Source organism: Peromyscus californicus, unplaced genomic scaffold (assembly GCF_007827085.1).
Source record: "Peromyscus californicus insignis strain IS unplaced genomic scaffold, ASM782708v3 Scaffold_13__1_contigs__length_99412109, whole genome shotgun sequence".
Taxonomy (NCBI): domain Eukaryota; kingdom Metazoa; phylum Chordata; class Mammalia; order Rodentia; family Cricetidae; genus Peromyscus; species Peromyscus californicus.
In genome coordinates, this window is record NW_026294424.1 from 23,153,414 (window position 1) to 23,177,484 (window position 24,071).

Below are 24,071 nucleotides of genomic sequence, written 5' to 3' on the forward strand. Positions count from 1 at the left end.
ATAATGTACTTCTGAATCCAATTTTCTTCACCTTTCTTGGGAAATATTGGGAGAAGACCCTTCTACTTGGCCTCATGTGGACAATAACTCTAAAGTGGTTTCCTCAGAACTTACTACTGCCATTAGCTTATAGGTATTAAGCAAGCAAGCACTAATCAGCTGTGTGTTAATACTACCTAGAGCTCAGTTTGTATAGGAAAAGGTATTATTCTCGTCTAATCTATGATGACTATGTTTGAACTTCATTATTCAATGTTGAGAAGGGAAAAGATCTTTGTTTTGTAAAACCCAAGTCATTAAAATCCATTGTATTGCCATGTATTCTAATCTCATTGCCCTGATCCTTTTAAACTTTTCAGGAGGATATAATCCATACGTAGAAATAATTGAACAGCCGAGACAGAGGGGAATGCGGTTTAGATACAAATGTGAAGGGCGATCAGCAGGCAGCATTCCTGGGGAGCACAGCACAGACAACAACCGAACATACCCGTCTATCCAGGTAACAGGCTTCCTCCAGTGTCTCCCTTTAGGTGGCTCGTGTTTCACTGTGGCGGTCACATGAAAGGCTCAGTTTCTTTTTTGTTTGTTTCAAGACAGGGTCTCTCTGTGTAGTCCTGGCTGTCCTGGAGCTCACTCTGTAGACCAGGCTGGCTTTGAACTCAGAGATCTGCCTGGCTCTGCCTCCCGAGTGCTGGGATTAAAGGGGTGTGCCACCACCACACAGTGGAAGGCTTGGTTTCTTAACAGTTACCTCCACAGTCTTTTGCTCCCACCCCTGTGTTTTTTCTTTGTACTTGCTTTGCATTAACTAGGTTTGCAGGGAGGTCTCTAAAAAATGTGGAGTCTTTCCTGCTACAGTTCACGTATTAATGTAACTGCGGTGGTTCACGGGGCTGACTGTGCACTGACAGCTTCGGATCTGATCCCTTTTGTAAACACAGAGGTTCTAGTGAGGAAAAAGCATTCTCTGTCCATTGTGGTGAGGGACAATTATTGTATATGCTAAACAATCTTTTAGTCTTGGAGCTATTAATAAGGAAAACTTTTTCCCTCCTTTTTCCTTACCTTTATTGCATATTTCCAATACTCTTGAGTTATTGACATCATCTAAATTATCACTTTTTTCTCTCTGTGTTTAAGGGGTGTGTGTGTGTGTAAGGTGTATGTGTGTGTAAAGGGTGTATGTGTGCGTGTGTGTGTGTGTGTGTGTGCGTGTGTGTGTGTAAGGGGTGTGTGTAAGGGTTGTGTGTGTAAGGGGTGTGTGTAAAGGGTGTGTGTGTGTGTAAGGGGTGTGTGTGTGTATGGCTAGCCCCAAACTTGTAGTGATATTCCCTCTTGCCTCTGCTTCCTTCATGCTGGGATTATAGGCATGTACAATTCTGCCTGGCTGATTTTTATCACTTAAATGCCAATTAAAAAGCTTAATAGTGAGTTGGTGTGGTAGCACATGCCTGTAATCCAAGCATTTGGGAAGCAAAGACAGGTAGATCTTGAGTTTGAGAACTGCCTGGACTACATAAGAAGTTCCAGGACAATCTGGACTTTTAAAACCTTGTCTCGACAAATAAATGAAAACAAAGTTTAAAACTAGTCAGGGGCAGTATCATCCACTGAAATCCCATCTAGTTGGGAGGCTGTGGTAGGAGGATTACTTGGGTCCAGAGACCAGTGTAGATAAAAGCAAGACATCATCTCAAAATGGAGTTTGAAAAATGGTTCTTAATCTTTCATCATTAGATCTGAAATCACTGCTTTGTAAATCACTAGATTATTTACAGTTTATTTTATCTAACCTAAGAAGAATTACAAAGTTTAAAAAAAAGTAAATTGCCAAGTTATATATTGATTTCCAAATTTTCGTTTTTGTTTTAACTGATATGTAGATGCTGAAATTATAATATTAATGGGATGTCATATAACGTTTGATAATGTATACATTTTGTAATTCTTAAATCAGGTTAAACATACTTAGCTCCTCAAACATTTATCATTCCTATGGAAATATTCCAAGTCCTCCTAGCTTTTTAAAAATATACAGTACACAGTCACCATATTGTATAATGTGTGCCTGGAGCTTTTTGTCCCATCTACTGTACAAATTGAATTTAAAATAACATTTTATTGATATATATGGATGTGTATGTATCTGTGAAAATGCATATGTGGGTGGAGGTCCACAGAGGCCAGAAGAGGGCATCAGATCCCTTGAAGCTGAATTTAAGGGCAGTTGTGATCTGCCTGATATGGATGCTGGGCTCTGGACTTTGGTCCTATGGAAGACCAGGAAGTGCTCTTGGTTGCTGAGCTATCACTTCAGCCCCCTAACTTCATGATTTTAAATCACATTTTTTGGCAACAGTATGGATTTGGGTTATCTAAGTTCTTTTAAGTATTCAAATGGAAGAGATGTAGTGAAAAGTTACCTTAAAAATTCTATTCTTCCAATCTTGTGAGTCATTTTAACTCCTCTTTAAAAAAATGTCCCTAAATTTTATTTACGACTTCATTCAAAACATTCCAGACCAATGTGTCTTGACCCCGTCTCCTGCTCCCCTTCGTTCTCATTACTCTGGAGGCAGCATCTGAGAGCTCTTTTTGCTGTTAGTGATGGTGCAACCAGATGAGCAGCCAGTCCCGCGGCCTGTTCTTCAGAGACTGTTTGGTGAGATAGTTCAGATACCTGGGAGGAGACAGTGATCCTGCCCTTGCTCCTTTTGATGGTCACAGCCTTCCCAAGATTCCCAGCTTTTCCTGTCACCTTGACTCTCCCTGGAGGAACAGCTGGACACTAGTAACATCCACGGTTCTGTCTTCTATAGTGCGGCTGCAGTCAAGGGGGGATTTCAAACCTGCTTTTCCCTCCTTCGCCACTTGCTTTTTCCATGGGCATGTGTCCTCAGAGGACCCTGTTCTTGTTGTTGTTGTTTGTTTTAATTTTTGAACATTTTTATTTTAGACTCTCTCCCTCTGTCCCCCCCCATTGTGTGTGTGTGTGTGTGTGTGTGTGTGTGTGTGTGTGTGTGTGTGTGTGGTGTGGTGTGTACATGTAGAGGTCACAGGACCCTTCACAGGGCTGTTCTCTCTGTGTACTAGTGAGATCCAGAGATTACACTTCTTGGTGGCAAGTGCCTTTACCTGCAGCACCATCTCACCAGCCCCTAATTCTTCTTAAATCATACTACTGTAGGCATCAAAATTATTTTGTATCTCTTCTGTTCCAACATATCCTAAACACTTTACAGCTTGAATTCTTTCTCCATCTGCCTGTTTTGTAGTTTTGAGTAATTACCTCTCTTTTATCTAGGAAGGCAGTAAATATTTTTTGATTACTATTCTGTTTAAAAAAAGAGGGAAATAGTAGCAGGTGGATATGATCAGTATAAACTGTATAAATAAATGTATGAAACTTTCAAAGAATAAACTATATAAAACAGCCAGGCACAGTGGTACATGTCTTTAATCCCAGAACTCGGAAGACAGAGGCAGTTGGGTCATATCTGTTTGATGTTATTTCCAGTGTGGCTTAACTATGTTTTCAAGGCATATTTATGGTATGACAGGTGTAACTAAGAGCAAAGCACTGAGAACCTAACCTCTAAGTATTTCCTTGTGCTCTATGATTTAAAAAGAAAAAATGTGTCAACTTGTCAGGTGGTGTTGGTACACACCTGTGATCCCAGCACTTGGGAGGCAGAGGCAGGAGGATCTCTGAGTTCAAGGTCACCCTGGTCTACAGAGTGAGTCCTAGAACAGCCATGGCTACAAAGAAAAACCCCATCTTGAAAAACCAAAAAAAAAAAAAAAAAAAAAAAAAAAAAAAAAAGGTATCAACTTATGTGATTTATTTAGGATTTTTTTTTTTTTTTTTTTTTTTTTTTGGTTTTTCGAGACAGGGTTTCTCTGTGTAGCTTTGTGCCTTTCCTGGATCTCGCTCTGTAGACCAGGCTGGCCTCGAACTCACAAAGATCCGCCTGGCTCTGCCTCCCGAGTGCTGGGATTAAAGGCGTGCGCCACCACCGCCCGGCTTATTTAGGATTTTTGAGACAGGATCTCATATAGCTCAAGGGTGCCTCAAACGAACCATGCAGCTGAGGAAGACCTTGAGCTTCTGAATGTTGCTGTCTCTACTTCATGAGTGTGGTTAATGTGGTGCTGGGAATCAAACCCAGGGCCTTGGGCGTGCTAGCAAGCATTCTGTCAACTGAGCAATATCCCCAACCCAGCTTGCCTGTTTTGTGTTTGATTTCTTGAGACAGGGTTTCTCTGTGTAGCCCTGGCTGTCCTGGACCTCGCTCTGTAGACCAGTCTGGCCTCGAACTCACAGAGATCTGCCTGCCTCTGCCTCAAATGTGCTAGGATTAAAGGCGTGCACCACAATGCCCAGCCTGCTTACCTATTTTAAAAGGAAAATAAATAACCAGATGATAGAGCTAGATGAAATTAGGGCAGAAAGAAACATTTCAGGAGTTGGAAGGTAAGTTTTCCCTGATGATATTCTCTGGAAACTTTAATCTCAAGTGAGCTGCTGAATATTTGAACTTTATTCAGTGCTGACTTCATTATATAAATTGAACTTGAATTTAGTGGATCAGCTCTTTATATTTGTTTGCTTTTAAAACAGGGTAGTATTGTTTGTAACCATAGCTGGCACTGAACTTGTACCAATCCTGCCTTCCAAATGCTGAGATTACAGGTATATGCCACAATACCCATCTAATAGATCTGTTCGTAACAAGATATACTTACGGATTGTACAATTAATTTCCCCTTCCAGATTATGAACTATTATGGAAAAGGAAAAGTAAGAATTACATTAGTAACCAAGAATGACCCATATAAGCCTCATCCTCATGATTTAGTTGGGAAAGACTGCAGAGATGGCTACTATGAAGCAGAATTTGGACCAGAACGCAGACCTCTGTTGTAAGTATACTGTCACAGACATCTTAGGCAATGGGACAAGGATATAATTTTAGTTTTTAGCAAAATTAATTTCATATTTAATTTAGTATACATTTAAAATTTTAATTTTATTTTTCATCTGTGGGGGGACACACATTGCTGTGGGTGCATGTGGAGGTCTGAGTTGTTTCAACTTGTGGAGTTGGTTCTTTCCTCCACCATATGGACTCTGAAGATTGAACTTCGGTCTCCAGGTGTGATGGCAGATGCCTTTAGCCCCTGAGCCACCTCACCATTGGCATTAGAACTGTGCTTTCATTTTTTTATTAGCAGCACCACACGATAGTCAGCAGAAGACTCTTTGAGAGTCGGAGGTTTAGACAGCTCATGTCGCCTAGGCTGGCCTCAAACTTGCTGTGTAGAATGAATCTGAACTTCTCTTCCTGCCTCCTCTTCCCAAATCCTGAGATTGCAGGTTACACTACCATATCTGGCTCAGCAGGATCACTTCTTTAAAAAAGTCTATGTTCTTCTTATTTTTTTCTTAAGACAGGGTTTATATAAGTCAGGTGGCCTTCCAGAGGACCCGGGTACTGAGAGCACAGGTGTGAGGTCATAGCTGTGAGACAGGGTTTATATAAGTCAGGTGGCCTTCCAGAGGTCCCGGGTACTGAGAGCACAGGTGTGAGGTCATAGCCGTGAGACACCACCTCAGTTTATGCAGACTGAACGCAAGACAGACTGCTGTAACGTTAGGCTAGCCATCTGACAACTGAGCTATATGTCTACCATTTCTTATCCTCTAAGTTTTGACTGTGTAGCTCAGCCTAGCTTCCAACTTGTAGTGATCCTCCTGCCTCAGCCTCCAGAGTATTGGCATTATAAGTAAGCATGCATTACCATGCTTAGATAGGTACTTCTTTATAATTACTGAAAGTAAAGACAATATATTTTATGTTGTGATTTATCTCTTCATTCTACATAATCTATGAAAAAATTTGAGGCCAGCGTGGAGTACACAGCAAGACATTGTCTCCCAAAAAGTTCCTCTTACTAATAGTAATAACACAAAACACAAACATGTGCATTTGACAAAAATCTTACTGCCTGCATCACTTGAACTTCCAGCAGTGTTTAAACTTTCAGCCGTTGGTGTCTTGAAATACTCTTTCTGACTTCTGTGAAGACAGCTTGTTTTCATTTAGTTTTCTGGCTGTTCTTCATATGGCCCCTGTGTTTTCATCTCTGTGTCTCTAATCTTTTTTGGGGGGGCTGGGAGAGTATTTCAAGACAGGGTTTCTCTGTGTAGCCCTGGCTGTCCTTGAACTCAGAGATCCGTCTGCCACTGCCTCTTGAGTGCTGGGATTAAAGGCGTGCACCTCAGATCTTACATTGCAGTCCTGAGAGGATTCTTAGTTTCCTCTGCTCAAAGTGCTCTTTTCATGATCTGTTCCTTTCGTCTTCCTAGTTCAGTTCACATTATCACTTCCCACAGGAAGCCTGCCTGCTCACCTTGAATTGATCCCGTTATATGCTCCTTTCTAAAAATTATGTTTACCTTCATAAAACTTGTTATGATTCAGTTGAGTGGTTTTTTGCATGTGATTATTTAGTAGTTCCCCAGACTTGAGCTGGCAGGGTTTTTTCTGTAAATGGCTAGTAGTATCATAGGCTTTATAAGCCATTTGGACTCTGTGTCCTACTCAGCCCTGCTATTGCTGCAGGAAAGCAGCCACAGATGATATGTGAGTGTATGAACATGTTTGTGTTTCAATTCTAACTTTATTTGCAAAAACAGCTGTATGCTGAATTTGGCCCATGAATTAGAGTTTGCCAATCCCGCATCCAGACACTAAGGTTCCATGAAAGGAGGAGATATTGTACATCTCCATTCCTTTCTGGAGTTTTAATGCACAGCTGGAACTCCAGAATGTGTTGAATAACTGTGAAGGAGTAAATGGGAGAATGAACCAAATACCCTAATGGTCCTTGATTTCCTTAAGTCACAGTTTTTTCTTCATTCTCTTCTTTCTTCTAGTGTTGGGGTTGATCCCAGGGTGTCATGAACTAGACAAGTACTATACTCCTGAGTTAACACCCCCATTACTTTTAATATTCTGTGCATAGCAGATGGGATTATTCAAATGAAACAAAACCAAGTAGTGTATATTAGAGTGAAGAATTCTTTTAAACCTTTTATTAGAGAAAAACTGAAAAAACACACGAAGACTCTTTCAATCTTTCTTTTTGAGAAAGAATTATTTTGTTACAGGATTTCAAGAAAGGATTAAGAATTCATAACTTATTTATTTTTTGTTATTGGAGGAAGGAAATGGCCGAGTTATTTTAGGTGCTGATTGAAGCCACAGGTGTGAGTGCCAAGCATGAAGCATGAACGTAAAGGCAGCATGAGTGTGGGGTCGGGTGGACCAGGGAGCTCCAGGGCCAAACGTGGAGAAATAAGACGTTCTTATCGTTGAGTTTTGCTTCCTTATTCACACCCACCCATCTCAAATGATGTCATGGTTTTTCCATGTGGGAACACGTATGACTGGGGGGTGGTAGGGGAGTTCCCCCACCATCATCTGTATTACACATATGCAAATGAGTAATATTTGTAGCTATTGAGGAGTTTTCCATAAATGACCTTTTAAACTGTTGCTAAATATTGTTAGTATTAAAGCTCTCTAACAAAAACCACTTTACTCCTTTTATTGTAATCCTATAACATGGCATAAAGTGTATTCTATAATCTGAAAAACCTTGAGGCCAGCCTAGAGTACACAGCAAGACACTGTAGAGCTGCTTGCTGTGACTTGGTATATTTAATGATACACTTTTCAGTGATGAGCTAGGGAGGCAGCATAAAGGACAGAGGAGTCAAATATAAGAAGGCCAGCCAGGTCTCTCATTAGAATGAAGAACTGTACATAAATGGAGCCCAGGTGCTTATCTCTACCCAACTGTCCCTGTGCCCGGATGCTGCCAAACCTCTAAAATGTTCACGAAGCCAGGAATACTGATGTTCATCTCTAATTATTTGACTTTTAAGTTCCAGAATGTATACAGTTTTTTTAATGCAGTAGCCACTCCTATATCATCTTTTAAAAATATAGTTTAACACTGCTCTAGGAGCAAAACATACCTTCCAATTTCAGGGTCTGGCTGTCTTTGCACCTCTTGATACACAAATTTTAGAGAATTGATCATGAATTTGTTTGGAAGGTGAAATTTTGCTTTTTGATTTTTTTTAATGTTTGTGTACCTTGGTATATTTGACTAGGCATATTGGTAAGATATAAAACAGTATATTTAAAGTGATACAGTACTATATATACTTCTTTGGTTTTGTCTTTTGAGACAGGGTTTCCCATAGTCTAGGCTAGCCTCAAACTTGCTAGGTAACTAAGGATGATCCACTTGCCTCCACCTAGTGCTGGGACTAAAGGCGTGTGCCACCATGTGCCCTGTTTTTCTATGAACAATTCTCTTAGACAGTTCTACTTTTCATTACTCTTGTATCTTCATTATCACAATTAGAAATAGGACTCATGATCTAGTAGCTGGATTTGACAGGAAGGTGACTTCTCGGTGTTGAGTATGTTTGATTTCTGTCATATTTTTGTTTAACTATGATGTGGTTTTGAAAGTTTCATTTTTTTGCTTTTAGTTTTCAAAATTTGGGTATTCGGTGTGTAAAGAAAAAAGAGGTGAAAGAAGCTATTATTTTAAGAATAAGTGCAGGAATCAACCCTTTCAATGGTAAGTATTTTGTTATAATTTCTACTATTTAGATATCGATGGACTGTGATTTCTATTATATTATAATTCTACTTGTTGACTTATATTTGTACCTGAGGAATCACGTGGATTTAAGTAGACAGTGTCTTTGTTTTCTTTGAGGAAGCCTCCCCTCCCCTTTCTTATTGTTTATTCTGACATAAGATCTTCCTTTGTAGCTCTGACTGGTCTGTTACTACATATGGCAGACTGACCTTGAACTCCCAGCAGTCCTCCCTTATAAGCGTCCCAAGCTTGCACTGTAGGTGTGAGCCATCATGCCTGGTTAAAACAAAAGGAAAACGAAAGCCTTCTCCAGGTGTTCTGATTTGTTCTCTTTGAATGTGCTTCTCCCTTATGCACGGTCCAGCAAACAGTCCTCACTCTTCTCTCTGAGAGCTGAATAGGCACCATGGACTTTCTTCCCTCGGTCTCCCACAGCTGTCTTTTAATAGGAATCTCATAAGGCCCAGCTGACTTGAATTACTATTTTGCTGAGGCTGCCCTTGTCCCTGCCTCTGCCTCCCAAGTTCTGTCATTCATTATAGGCATGCAACACCATACCTGGCCACTGAGAATATTTGTTAGACTTCTTTAGTTTTTCTGTGTATGAATGTTTTGCCTGCATGTGTATACATGCACCACATGTGTACCTGGTACTCTTGAAGGTCAGAAGAGGGTATCGGATCCCCTGGGACTTGAGTTGCAGATGGTTGTGAGTCATTATGTGGGTGCTGGGAACCAAACCCAGGTCCTCTGCAAGAGCAATAAGTACTCTTAAGCACTGAGGCATCTCTCTAGCCCTTCAAAATATTTTGTATTACTTTTTGTATTGACAAAATATGTCTTGCTGTTTAGCACATTTTATTGGTAATAACACTTAGTAACCATTTTATTTTTAACTTATTGTTTTGGGGACAGGGCTTTACCATATAACACAGACTGACGTCGATGCCATATCTATCCTCTTCTCTCAAGTCTCCCTCCTGCTGGAATTATAGGCACCTAATACCATGCCCAGTTTAAGCATTTGTTCTTTTTTGTTGTTTTTGTTTTTGTTTTTGAGACAGGGTCTCGAGAATTTCGGACTGGTCTCAAACTCACTGTATAGCCAAGAATGACTTGCATTTTCTGATCCTCCTGCCTCCACATCTCAGTACTGGGGTCATCGTCACACTTGGTTATGCATTGCTAGGGACTGAAGTCAAGGTTTCGTTGTGTACTAAACAAGCACTCTGCCAGCTGAGCTGCTTTCCCTGCTCCCAAGCATTTATTGTTTATTGTTTATGACACTATTTGGGTATGGCATCTGGTACCTCTTAGCATTCTATATTGTTAAACAGATAAATGATTGCCAGAGTGGATGCAGTAATGCTTACTTGAAAAAAGTCTTCATCCTAAAGTCCTGTGTAGCTGCTTAAATAGTTTTGTGGGTCTAGGCATGGTGGAGCACACATGGCTACTTGAGATTGCATCCTCAAACTCACTATGTAGCTGCGGATAACCTTGTATTCTATTTGAGCCATTAGTCACTTATTAATTGAAGAAATGTAATGAATACCCATTATATGTAAACTTTTATCTTCAATGTTTAGTGAAAATACAAAGATGTGACACCCATTCTGAGCTCATAAAACTTTGCCTTATTAATAGGATAGAAGCAGCACATGTAAATGATGATCACGTAAGATAAAAACCCAAGTTCAGATCTAGTGCTGCACTGATTTAGAGAAAAGGGATGTTTCTTCTAGTCCAGAATGAGACTTTGTAGAATTAGCTCAGGGCTGGGAATAGGGCTCTGTAAGTAAGTGCTTGTTGCCGAGCATGAAGACCTGAGTGTCATTCCTAGTGCCCGTTTGAAAACAGCCAGGTACTCCCAACACTGGGGAGGTGGCTACAGGGGGATTTCTGGGGCTGGAGGTTCAGTGAAAGACCCTGTCTCAAAAAAATCAAGTGACGACAAGTAAATAAGACACCCAGTATTGATCTCTGTCCTCCACATGTGTGCTTTTTCACACACAGCCATGTACAACACAAAGCAGTTATTAGTTGAGTTTTCAGCCTTTACTCGGAATCCTGATATCACTTATGATTCCTGATGTCAGTAGTTTTTAATCATGTTGTGCCACAGATGGGAAAGAAACATGGTTAAAAACCATGTTAGTGTTAGGTAACTTCTGTATTCTAAAAATAAAATTTTGACTCCCCCCTTTTTTTCTTAACTGTGGGAGAAGGTACATGGTATGGAGTCAGAGGACAGCTTCAGATGCTGTTCCTCAGGCATTGTCTTTTCTGAAACAGGGCTTCTCACTGGCTTAGAGCTTGGCAAGTCTGCGAGGGTCCACCGGCTCTGCCTTCCCTGCACTAGCATTATAAACCTCAGTACTGCACCTGGCTTTTGTACATGGTTTGGGAGTCGAACTCAGGACCTTGTGCTTGCAGAACTTTGCCACTTTGCCGACAGAATCATCTCTCTCAGCCGACTTTGACCTTTCTAGTTGTGCAGACATGTTTTTATAGACTCAAAGGTTAGGCTTAAGAATGCTGATACTGGAGTACATTTCAGTGTCAGGGTAACTCCTGAGACTGACTGACTGGCATTGTGTGAAATATGTTTTTTATTGGTTGTTCCCTATAAGACTGGGGAATTTGGCTAATTGTTTTTCACATTTAGTATTTTAATTTTAATACTAATCTACTTTCCAAGTAAATTTTTCACATAATTTAACAAATATCATGCTTTTAAAATATGGCATATATTAGTAACAGTTTATTGCTATAGGTTTAAAATATTATTTCAAAGGCAGCAATATTTTATTTTAGAAATGGGTTTCTTTTCTTTTTTTCTTTTTTTTTTTGGTTTTTTTGAGACAGGGTTTCTCTGTGTAGCTTTGCACCTTTCCTGGAACTTACTCTGTAGTCCAGGCTGACCTCGAACTCACAGAGATCCGCCTGCCTCTGCCTCCCGAGTGCTGGGATTAGAGGGTTTCTTTTCAAGATCAATGTAAACAAGCTGTTCTTGTACTGTATTCTATGACAAGTTTTTATTTTTTTCACAACTATAAAAATGCCCTGTGGTACATTTTGTTTGTTTTTAAGCAAACTTGACTTACACATAAAGTTTCTTAAAAGCTTACACCATCTGATATCTTCTTTACATTTCATCTCTAAAGCATTGGTGTACAGTTAGTATGGCCCTCTGGTTCAAAGTTCACTCTACCATTTAGCTATGAAATTTTGGACAAATAATTTCCTCTCTTTAAATCAATGTCTTACCTGTGAAAACAGGGATGATGATTCTTGCCAAATTTAGAAGGTGATTACAGACCGGGCCAAATACTATGTTAAATGAAGAATGCCTATTTCCTGGGGTCTATAACCTGTTTCCAGAATTAAGATTTTTAATTTGTGGTTGTCGGTTTGTGATTCTGCCCTTAGGTTCCAGGTTCCTGACCTAGTTCCTCCCTGAGCATGGCTGTCTGTAGCATGTGCTGTTAGATAGTGACTGTGTGATAGGAAAGCTGCTCTGAGACGTGTACCACCCTAGCTTTGTGCAGATTTCAGTGCTGCTTGAGGTTATTGGACATTATGGGCAGAGAGAAAGAACAGGACTTTGTATCACGTAACTGTCCGACATTCTAAAAATCACGTTGTGCTGTTCAGTCCCTGAACAGCAGCTGCTGGACATTGAAGACTGCGACCTGAATGTGGTGAGGCTGTGCTTTCAAGTGTTCCTTCCTGACGAGCACGGTAACTTGACGACTGCTCTTCCCCCCGTTGTTTCCAACCCGATCTATGACAACCGTAAGTGCTCTAGTTCTCTCACGTCTGTGCTCTTGGCTTGTCATTCCTTAGCTGTTAAAAATTTGAAGTATTTTCTTAATTAGAAAAGGAGTATGTTAGGCAGGTATGGTGGCTGTGTATGTAATTCTAGCAATCAGAAGTCTGAGTAAGAGGATAAAGTTTGAAGGCATTATGGGTTACACAGTGAGACCTTGTCTCAAGAAACAAAAAGAAGCCAGATGTGGTGATCTATCTGCCTGCCTCTGCCGTCCAAGTGCTGGGATTAAAGGCATGTGCCACCTTTTCCGGCAGCATATTTTTTATATGGCTATATATTAATTTTAAGAAATCATTACCCAGTTAAAGAGTATTTGGTTCAGTTCCTTCTCTTTTTCTTTTTGTAAACAAATTATAATGAAATATATATGTTTATGTGTGCATTTTAAAGACATATAATATATAGATATATATCATCTATCATCTATGTGTGTGTGTGTGTGTGTGTGTGTGTGTGTGTGTGTGTGTGTGTTCATGTGTACATGGAGGTGAGAAGACAACTTGCAGGACTTGGTTCTCTCCTCCCCCCATGTGCTCCCCGGGACCAAACTCAGGTGGTCAGGCTTGCAGCAGCAGGCACCTTTTCCCACTGAACTGCCTCTCTGGCTCCTCAATGTCCTTATCTTACGCAGATATTTCTGGCATCTATTTTCAGAAGCATAAATTTTGACAAACACTCCATCAGAGGATATAGAAGTTTATCTGAAAAGATTATAAAACTGTCCTCCAGAATATTTTGTGCACACACACATATACACACACACACTCACACACCAGTGGTGTGTGCTACACCTGTTTTGCATGTAGAATACTGGTCCATAGGAGCATAGGGGTAGATTATTCTTATCAGAGAGCCTTGGGTGCCTTGGAGGACTATCATAATAATAGTGGGCAGATAAATGAAAATTGCTTTGCCCTAGGGATATAGCTAATGATATAAAAAGACAAGTCACAGTGTGCCCTTACCAAGAATTGGGAGGCAGAGACAGGAGAATTGCTCAAATTCAAAGGCCAGCTAGCCTGGTATACATAGCTGCATAAAACAATGAGACTGTCTCAAAAGAGGTGGAAATGGAGGACTAGCAAGCATCTTAGATTGTTCTCTGGCCTCCACACACGTGCTGTGGCACATGGTTACCTGTGCTCACACACACCTACACTCAGACACACCTCAACACACATATAATACACACAAAAATATTTAGTTTTCTTTATCTGTACATTAAAATTTTTATCTTGTCTCTAAATTATTTTCCTCAAATTCTTCCTCTTACACCATAATAAAATATAATACTTGTACTGGCTAATTTTATGTCAACTTGACACAAGCTAGAGTCATCAGAGAGTTTCAGTTGAGAGATTGCCTCCTTCAGATCTGGCTGTAGGCAAAGCTTTGGGGCATTTTCTTAATTAGTGATCGATGCAGGAGAGCCCAGCCCGTTGTGGGTAGAGCCAACCCTGGGCTAGTGGTTCTGGGTTCCATAAGAAAGCAGGCTGAGCAAGCCATGGGGAACACACCAGTAAGCAGCACTCCTCCACAGCCTCTGCATCAGCTCCTGCCTCCAGGGTCCTGCCCTCACTGCTTTTATTGATGAACTGTTATATGGAAGTGTGAGTGAAATACACCCTTTCCTCCCCAAGTTGCTTTTGGTCTTGGTGTTTCATCACAGCAATAGCAACATATTAAGACAATACTGAGACCTATTTTTTTTTAAATCCTTTATATTTAGGTGCCCCAAATACTGCAGAATTAAGGATTTGTCGTGTAAACAAGAACTGTGGAAGTGTGAGGGGAGGAGATGAAATATTTCTGCTTTGTGACAAAGTTCAGAAAGGTATTTATCAGTTTTGTCCCATTGAATTAGTCTTCTACTTTTGATTGATACACCTATTTTACTTGTTTCCCCATTGTTATTATTCTTTGGCTTCTTATTCACTAGATGACATAGAAGTTCGTTTTGTGTTGAATGACTGGGAAGCTAAAGGTATTTTCTCACAAGCTGACGTACACCGCCAAGTAGCCATTGTTTTCAAGACGCCTCCATATTGCAAAGCTATACTGGAGCCCGTGACAGTGAGAATGCAGCTGCGGAGACCTTCTGACCAGGAAGTCAGTGAGTCTATGGATTTCAGATACCTGCCAGATGAAAAAGGTATGACATGGTGGTGGTGGTGATGCATACACACACGTATGTCAGTGTGTGTGTGTGCATGGGAACTCCCTGTGTAGCTAAGGATGAGTGGTCTTCCTGCCTCCACCTCCTGACTGTTGGGATTACAGACGAGTGCCACTGTCATGTCCCCCCTTTAAATGTGACGTAGGTTGGATGCAGGGTTGTCCCACACCAGCAAGTGCTGCCCCGCCCCCACCCCCGAGCTACAGTCTTGGCTCAGAACAGATCATTGTCTCAAGCTGATCATCCCAGTGACAATGTGAACTAAGCATTTGAGTGCGGTTTTATATATTCATAATTGATATTTCCTTTTCCTAGAACTGTTCAGTTGTGTGTCTTTGTCTTTGGATTTTTTTCATGCTCTTTGCATTTCTCAAGAGGATTGGAATAATTTGAGATATCTTGAACTGTTGGATCGTATTTTCTCTCAGTATTCGTATTTTTGGATTTACATTTTGTACTTACTGTGCCTTTTTATAGGTAGAAAGTTTGTTAATTAGAAATTGGTATCTGTTTTGGACTACTTATTATCAGACCTTATTTCATTAGTTCGTGTTGACTTATAGGTGTTTTTAGGGTGAAAAATTATTATTTTCAGCTGCTTTTTTTTAAAATTAAAAGTGTCCTTTACAACTGATATGGGATATATTGTACAATAATGTACTTACAGTTCTATACTATTCACATGTATTTGAAGTGTTTCCATATGTTGATAATGTGTCTACTCACGATGGAGGGGGCAGAACCCACGACAACTTACTGTTTTCCTGCTTTCTTTTTTAATCAGATGCATATGGCAATAAATCAAAGAGACAAAAAACAACTCTACTTTTTCAGAAACTGCTACAAGATTGTGGTGAGAATACTTTGGATTAATTTTTATTTAATTTGATTTGTTTTATTTATTCTGTTTTTAAAATTTTAATTATAAACTATTTTTTCAAGTTACATTTAATAATAGAAAAACTTTATCATAGCAGCTAACTTTCCTGAGAGACCAAGAAATGTTTCCGTGGGACCAGTTGGAGAAGGAAGATTCATTAAAAAAGGTATTTTATCCCTATTAAATACTGTTATTCCACTTTTTAGGAACAAATACTTTTTAAATATTTTTCTTTCCTACAAATTTTCTCATGCTTTTGGTATTGAATTGAGCTAGTCTGTGCCTCTGAAAGTTATGTTGGAAATTGATTATATTTTGGGGATTTTTATTTGTTCAAGAAAATACATTTTGTTCATACATAGTGTCTTCTTAGTTAGGGTTTCTTTCTATTGCTGTGAAGAGACACCATGACCACAGCAACTCTTATAAAGCAAACCATTTGATTGGGGCTGACTTACAGTTTCAGAGGTTTAGTATTATCTTCATGGTGGCAGGCAGGCAGACACGGTGCTGGAGAGGGAACCAAGAGTTCTACATGTTGATCCACAGGCAGCAGAAGCACCTGTGTGTCACACTGGGCTAGCTTGAGCATATATGACCTCAAAGCTCACCTCCACAGTGACACACTTCCTCCAACAAGGCCACACCTACTCCAACAAATCCACACCTCTTAATAGTACTATGGGCCAAGTATTCAAACATATGAGTCTATGAGGCCATATCTATTCAAACTACCACAACTGGTAATTTTAGTAATCGTATTATGTCATGGAAGAAATGATGTGGATAATGGTAGGCATTTGTTTATAACAATTTCGCTGGAACACGGCTGTGCTCCTTTGGTTGCATAGTGTCTCTCGCTACCTTTTTAAAATGGTGCTGTGTACTGAAAGTTTTCCTGTGCTCGCTCGGCACCAAGGTTCCACAGCCACTTACAAAATTGCTGTGTCCTGCCTGGTCCCACAACCGCTCAGACCCAAGTAAACACACACAGGCTTATATTATTTTTAAACTACGGCCATGGCAGGCTTCTGACTAGCTAGCTCTTATATCTTAAATTAACCCATTTCTATAAATCTGTACTTTGCCACGTGGCTTGTGGCTTACCAGTACTTTCCATCTTGTTCTTCTGGCGGCAGTGGCAGCGTCTCCTCTGCTCTGTCTTTCTCCTTCCTCTCACTCTGGTTGGAGTGCCCCACCTCACCCTATTCTGCCTCACCATTGGCCAAACCACTTTATCAACCAATCAGAGCAGCACATATTCACAGCATACAGAAGGACATCACCCATCAGTGCTGCAGGCATGCTGACCACTTGCTGTCATGCCCAGTCCACTCCAGACCTGGACTCCTACTACAGCAGCAGAGGGGAATAGTTCCAGCAGAGATTGCTCACCCCATCAATCTTAAAACTGTCCAGCCTTTGATAGAAGATATTTTATGAGCCCCTGACAAGTTTTCCATCTTCTTTCCTTAAATTGATACTTTATCCTGGTCTATGTAGTACTTGTGTAATATGTCAATAAATATAGTTTTTTATGATAGGAGATTTTGTACTACCTTAGGGTCATATCCTAATAAGTCTTAAAAACTGTATTTTTCAGTTTTCCCTAATGAATGTCTTCTCCATCTCTCCATTTTATCCTAAAAGTAGAGACCATAACATGATTTGGACTGTTGGATACCTGTTAACTGAAATTGCAATATTTATCTTCTATATTTTAAAAATGTATCTCTATGGCTCAAGAAGCTAGATTTTTCATATTTTACGGGAAGAAAATTACAAAAAAACAAAATAACATAAAAATCATTTTTCATGTATTTATAAAGCAATTTACATGTTACTGAATTTAGTTTTGAATTCATATAATAATTTTTGTGCTTTAATTTTTTTATTTGAAATGTATCAGTTCCTTAGAAAATTTTTAGTGTGTTTTTGTAATTTAAATTCAGAAATAATGCTTTACATTAATTTGTTCATCTTAATTTATAAAATACATTTTTCTTCTACAGAATCAAACTTCTTTTCTCATGGTACAGTTTTACCAGAAATGCCCAGGTCTTCAGGAGTTTCAAGTCAAGCTGAACCCTACTATTCGTCATCTGTGTCCCTCTCAAGTGGATTACCACATCACCCACCAGCCATAGCCTCAGTGGTGTCTCCACCTACAAGCTGGTCATCAGTGACCCACCCCACCTCACGCTCAGTCAGTACAAATACATTGAGTAGTTTCTCAGTGGGAACACTCCCCTCCAATTCACAAGGTATCCTTCCATTCCTAGAAGAGCCTGGTGTGAGCGATATAAGTGCTTCTAATGCTTGCCTTTATACCGATGACCTAGCTAGAATGGAAACGTCATCCATGTCACCAGCTGACTTGTATAGTATTTCCGATGTCAACATGCTGTCTAATCGCCCTGTGAATGTGATGACACCCAGCAGTGATAACATGGGGGACACTGATAATCCAAGACTTGTGAGCATCAATCTTGAAAACCCCTCATGTACTTCAAGGTTAGACCAAAGAGACCTGAGGCAACTACATCAGATGTCTTCTGCCAGTATGTCAGCAGGCACCAGTTCTAATTCTGTTTTTGTTTCACAGTCAGATGCATTTGATAGAGCAAACTTCAATTGTGTAGAAAATGGCCTGATAAATGAGCCCGGACCATCAAATGATGCAAATAGTCATAATTTTGTTCAGAGTAGTCAATATTCAAGTATTGACACTCTGCAAAGTGAGCAGTTGAGTGATTCCTTTGCATACAGTTTTTTTTAAATATAAGTTGTAGGACTTAAATCTAGAGGACTATAAAACTTTAGGTGTATAGACTGTAAAGCGAAGGTTCAGAAGTAGAAACTGCTTCTTACTTTGAAAGATGCCTAAAGTACATGTGCTTGACGTGAATTGTTCTTTCATATTTCCTCAAGACAAGCTATGTGTCTTTTGTAATGTATTAATGTATTAGTTAAATGAATTGATATTTGCTTTCAAGCAGATTTAAGGTAAAACATGTAATGGCTATGCCATTGGGAAATAAACTCATTATTGTTGAGGCCCATAGGCCAAAGTGACCCCTAAGGGGTTTTCTGGGGTTTCTTGGTACGTTTAGGGTGTGTGTGTGTGTGTGTGTGTGTGTGTGTGAGAGAGAGAGAGAGAGAGAGAGAGAGAGAGAGTAAGTACTAAAGGGAGTTTTCAAGATATGGAAGATTTGTCCTTATATTTTTTAGACTCACACCACTAAAGTTACTTATGAAATTAGCTTTATGCCCATATGCCCGTATAGACATTTTCTTGAGTCTTTTCTTTATTAGATGCCCTCATACTCTTTAATCTTATAAATCCTGTCTACTTCTCTATCAGGAATCTAGCCAGATGTTCTGGCCCATGTCTATAATCTCCCTGCTTGATATTGCAAGTTCAAGGCCTGCCTGGACTACTTAGTAAGTTCAATACCAGCTTGGGCAGCTTATGAAAATTTTGTCTCTGTATAACGATAGAAAAGGCTAAAGATGTGACTCAGTGGTAGAGCTTGCTTAACATTTGCGAGGCCCTGTGTTCAACCCCCTGTAGAGGGAAAAAGAAAAAATAACAAAATAAATTTAAGTTTTAGCTCAATATATCGATGCCTGGGTTTTGAACTCTATCCCTCGACTTGCTTTTCCTCGGCCTCACCAGCTCTGGAGACTGTCACACCAGGCTTCTAGTTACCAAGGCCAAGCCTGGCTGTTGTCCTCCTTCTTGTCTCCCAAAGCTGTCAGTGCAGCAGCAAATCCAGAAGGCCTTTCCTTGGTGTGTATCCGAAGCTGACCACCTCTTTTGAACTCTTGTTTGAGACAGGGTTTCATGTCGTTCAGGCTGGCCTCAAACTTGCTATATAGCCAAAGATGACCTTGATCTTCGGATCCTCCTCCTACCTCGGGAGTGCCGGGATTACAAGTGTGCACCACCACACCAGGTTTACGTGGTTCTGGCGTCGGTGACAGGGTTTGCGTGGAGAAGCATTGTACCAATTGAGCTTCAAGCTCAGATCAGACTAGTTGCTGTAATTTTGTATTAGTTGGCATTGATAAACTCAGACACAGCCATTAGAGAGCTCAGCAGATGTTCCCCACACATTGAAAAGCTTGTTCGCAGTTTTTCCTCTAAGCTGAACTAAGGTGTGTCTACACCTGTGTTTAGAGGATTTTCAAAGGATGTTTTATTTCTGGGTGCTGTTTACTGATCACAGAACTCATTTTATAACTTACAGTGCATTTAACCACATTTCCCTTTCTCCCTAGGTGCATTTGTATTTCACCCTCCTTCTCAAACTCCACCTTGTGCACTACATCTTGCCCTGTTCCCAGTGTCCTCCTATCCCACTTAGTTCCAGAATAAGTATCTTCTTGAGCTTAAAAGGAAAGGCTGAAAACACCCCCCAAAGCACTGCAACCCTACTGGCGTCACGTCCCTTCTTTCCACTTCACTGTAAAGTGCCGCAGCCTGTCTCGTCACCCCTGTGTCCCTCCTTCACCTGTCCATCGCTGGCTTCAGTTCACCCTGCCCCTTGTCAAGTCCGGATCTTTATGGGTGGTCCTCATCTGACCTGCCGACAGCCTGTTCTGACTGACCAGGTGTTCTGTGATGGCAGGATCCGCTCATTCCTAACCCCAGCTCTCATCTGTACCGCAGGTCGGCTTTCTCCCTGCTGTCTGAGTGCTCATGTAAACTGCCTTCTCTCACACTCTGCTTTCCTGCTGGCATTGCTGCTGTCACCAGAGATATTTAATAGAAACCTCAAAGTCATCTTCGATTGTCTTCCTCAATTCATTCATAGTCCTTTTGAGTCTGCCTACTAAAAGTCTCTTCATCTGTCCCTTCCATTACTGCAGAGGTCGTGCTTCTTTCTCTCCGGTGGGTATCTTTTCCGTATGTTCAAGGTGTAATAGCCCGCTCCTCTTGGACTTTGTATCGGAGCGTGTTGCTTCTCTCCCTCGGTCTCCTCTCCGTGTATGTAACCCGCTCTGTCTCTGCTCCTGACATTTACTTGTAGCAGCTGGCTTCTCGGCAGGGTTTGGGCGCGGTGCCACAGCTGAGGTGCAGCATATCTGGGACTCGAGCACTTGACAGAGACTCTGGCATAACCGGTGCGGAGTAAACGACAGCTGTTTGTTAGAGCGAGGGAGGATTATAAACCAGTATTTAAGAACACAGGTTTAATGGGAAAGGTGCTTAACTCCACAGGTGCCAAGACGTCATGGTGCCAAGGCGACCTGTCTTCTGAGGCACACTTCTCTTCTGGCCAGCCATCTCCTTCTTCTTAAAACCTATGCAAAGACTGGCACATAGTTTCATGGGAGAGCACAGCCCTGTGTTTGATACCCAGAACTGCAACAACAACAACACAATTAATTACAAAACAAAAGTATAAAAACCACCCTGAGGCCCTTTGAGACCCAAAGCAGCTTTCTTAGAAATTGTAGTTTCAGCAGTATCGAGGAGAAATTCTGCCTCTGTATGTGGCAGGTGAAATTTCAAGTACCCCTGAGATACCTACCCCTTGATAGTTTACCCTGCACAGACATGTCAGCAGCCAGTATTCATGTAATAAATCATATGACATTTTGTAACTGCATATTGTACAGTATACCATGTTCTGTGTAGAAGATCAGAGGTGAATGAGATTCATCTCCTGTTCTCAAAGCTATGTTTCTTTTCTTATGAGGAATCACACATACAGTCAACCAAATAAACATGGACAAACTTTAAGGTATAGCTTGAAGAATTGTAACTTATGTAAAAACCATGTAGCCACGATGTTTGGGACCCCAGGCTCTCATCAGCATCTCCAAACCACTATCCTGGTTCTTGTCATCAGAGCCTGCTGACTTACTATCCCAACAGCCTTTACTTTGCTAATTGAGTCCCTACTAAAAAGTCTAGTGGACAGAGTAACTGGTTGTCAGTTTGTCTTAATATGCTTCAGCATGTTTCAACAGCCTCAGAAAATCTATATTTTTCATGGTGAGACTTAGAATTGGTGATACAGGCTGTCTACTTGTACCACATTACATTTTAATTATAGATTGATATATTGAAAAATTATCATACAATATCAGACAACATGGAAAAATATAAAGAAGAGAGACTGTTTTTAGTCAGTTAGCCTAGATGAGTCTGGAGTTACGGGCCTGTAATCCCAGATACTCAGGCAGAAGGATCACAAGTTCAAGGCCTGCCTGGTCTGCTGACCCAGTTCAAGAGAACAAACTTGTGAGCTCCTATCTCAACATATATAGTGGAAAAAAAGGTGCTAGGGTGTAGTTCACTGGTAGAGCACCTAGCATGCACAGCCCTAGATTCAGTGCCCACCCCCAGAGAAACAAAAACCGGTCTTTCCCAGGGTGTGTTTTGTACTAACTAATGTCTGGGAAGAAACACTGTAAATTGCAAGGTGTGAGTCAAAGACAACAACCAACAGCTGTGTATCTCATGTGGCACTGATTAGTCTACTATCCAGACACTCCTAGTCAGCAATGCCCAGCAGAGAAATCACCAGGGAGTAAGTCCTTCATGAGAACTATGATATGGGACTCTCTTTAGACTAACGTCTACATTGCCAGATGTGGAGAAACTTCTTTGGGCCTTACTCTTTCAGAGTACTCATTGAGGGAAATATCAGTTATTGGCTTTACTTTTGAAATTTTGTGACTCTTGATTTCTTTGTAAAAGTTGAGCTTTTCATTGGGAGTGTTTTGACTTTTATGAAGCTGCCTCTGCAAGGTGTCAGGTTTGTTTTCAGAGGCTGGATGTGCAAAGAAGAGGTTAGAACGCTTTTGTATCCTGTGTATGACAAAGTCCGTGCTGCTCTCCGAAGCCCAGCTGAGGGATGAGGGATGAAAGCTTCTCATGTTTATCCAGGGTCATCCCTTCAAGACAAAGTCATATGAAGATCTGGACTGAACACCAGGGCAGAATTTACAGCTCAGGGTCAACAGTGGATCTCAAAAATAATCATATCTAATTTTTTTCACGTGTGCAAAAAGACCAAAACCCACTCATGTCGTCACCATCTTTTTGTTTTTGTTTTGTTTTTATTTTATTTTTGGTTTTTTGAAGCAGGGTTTCTCTGTGTAGCTCTGGCTGTCCTGGAACTCACTCTGTAGACAAGGCAGGCCTCGAACTCGCCTGCCTCTGCCTCCTGAGTGCTGGGATTGATAGTACAGTGGTGAGTACTCTGCATTGTGTCTCGCCATCTTTTTAATAGCCAAGATGTAACTTTTTAACGAGTAACCATGCTCTTCTAAGCATGGCTCTAGGGCTGCAGATGGGCTTTTGGTTTGCTCTTTTTTTTTTTTTTTTTTTTGAGACAGGGTACCCTGTTGTAGCCCTGACTGGCCTGGAACTCACAGAAGCCTATCTGCTTCTGCCTCCCAAACAACTTCTTGGTTGTTGTTGTGTTTATTTTTTAAGCTTTTGGAACTTTAAAGAATCACAAACAAAATTCATTGAATATTTAGACTTCACAGTAACATAACAAACTGAGTTTTTAGGGCTGTTAGCAAATATTTAAACTTTTGTTAAAATACCAGATTCATCTTGTGTCATTTTCTTCTTAAGCTTTTTTAACCAAAATATAACTTCCCATGAGATGGAGTAGGGTAAGGTTGGAGTACTTCGGAGTATCTGTATGACATTCGGTCTTCACTAGACTTCACTGCTCTTAGTGAACCAGCCATGGTGACTCATGCCTGTTGCTTCAACACTTGGAAGGCTGAGGCAGGAGGTTTGCTTCAGGTAGGACTTCAAGATCAGCCTGGGCAACATGGGAGACCTCAAAGAATATTAAAATACCGTTGGCCATGGTTAATAGAGCCCAACAAAATAGTGAAACTGCCTGCCTCTCCCCTCCGAGTACTGGGATTGTAGGCATATGCCACCACACTGCACCTGGTTTAAAATACTTAGATTTTTGAGGGGAAGGAAGGGGAGCATCATAATGGAATTGAACCCAGGGTCTCATACATGCTGGGCAAGTGCTCTACCACTGAACTGTCTGCATTTGAAACTTATTTTATATGCTTGATGATGAATTAATTTCAAGGCACTGATGAAATTATTTTTTTAAAGTTCTCAGATACTGTTACCTAATAAGTTAAGCTTTGTATCAAGATGAAGTATTTTTTAAAATGTCAAGATGCCTTTTATTGTACAAAATATTGTGTTACTTTTGTAATATCTTTGTATATTGTGATTTTTTTCTTGGCGATGTAATAAACTATTTTCTAAAAGTGCTTGCTAAAATTTTGCTATTTGCTTACAGGATATCAATGAACTTTCCTTACTTTTTGTAACATTTTTGTTATAAGGAGCGGTTGTTTGGGTTGAAAAACATCAGGCATTTTATAAAATGTTCTCAGCACAATGTGCTTTTATCTGTAACTACCCTTTGAAATGGTAGTCTCAACGAGCAATTGAAATGCCTTTTTCAAAGGCTTTGTTTTTT

The 24,071-nt window shown here is 40.5% G+C and overlaps 1 protein-coding gene across 2 annotated transcripts in view; it reads left to right on the forward strand.

The window, feature by feature from the left end:
* Rel (REL proto-oncogene, NF-kB subunit) overlaps window positions 1-23,859 on the forward strand; it is a 34,977-nt gene extending 11,118 nt beyond the window's left edge. The window contains exons 2-10 of one of the 2 annotated variants that reach the window (XM_052734669.1): window positions 360-502; window positions 4,778-4,926; window positions 8,576-8,667; window positions 12,349-12,489; window positions 14,256-14,360; window positions 14,466-14,678; window positions 15,487-15,555; window positions 15,677-15,748; window positions 17,595-23,859. In XM_052734669.1, coding sequence (XP_052590629.1) covers window positions 360-502; window positions 4,778-4,926; window positions 8,576-8,667; window positions 12,349-12,489; window positions 14,256-14,360; window positions 14,466-14,678; window positions 15,487-15,555; window positions 15,677-15,748; window positions 17,595-18,361 — 1,751 coding nt within the window. In that variant the 3' untranslated portion in view covers window positions 18,362-23,859. The remainder of the gene's footprint in view (window positions 1-359; window positions 503-4,777; window positions 4,927-8,575; window positions 8,668-12,348; window positions 12,490-14,255; window positions 14,361-14,465; window positions 14,679-15,486; window positions 15,556-15,676; window positions 15,749-17,594) is intronic. The other variant, XM_052734670.1, reaches the window with a different exon arrangement.
* The last annotated feature ends 212 nt before the right edge of the window (window positions 23,860-24,071 follow it).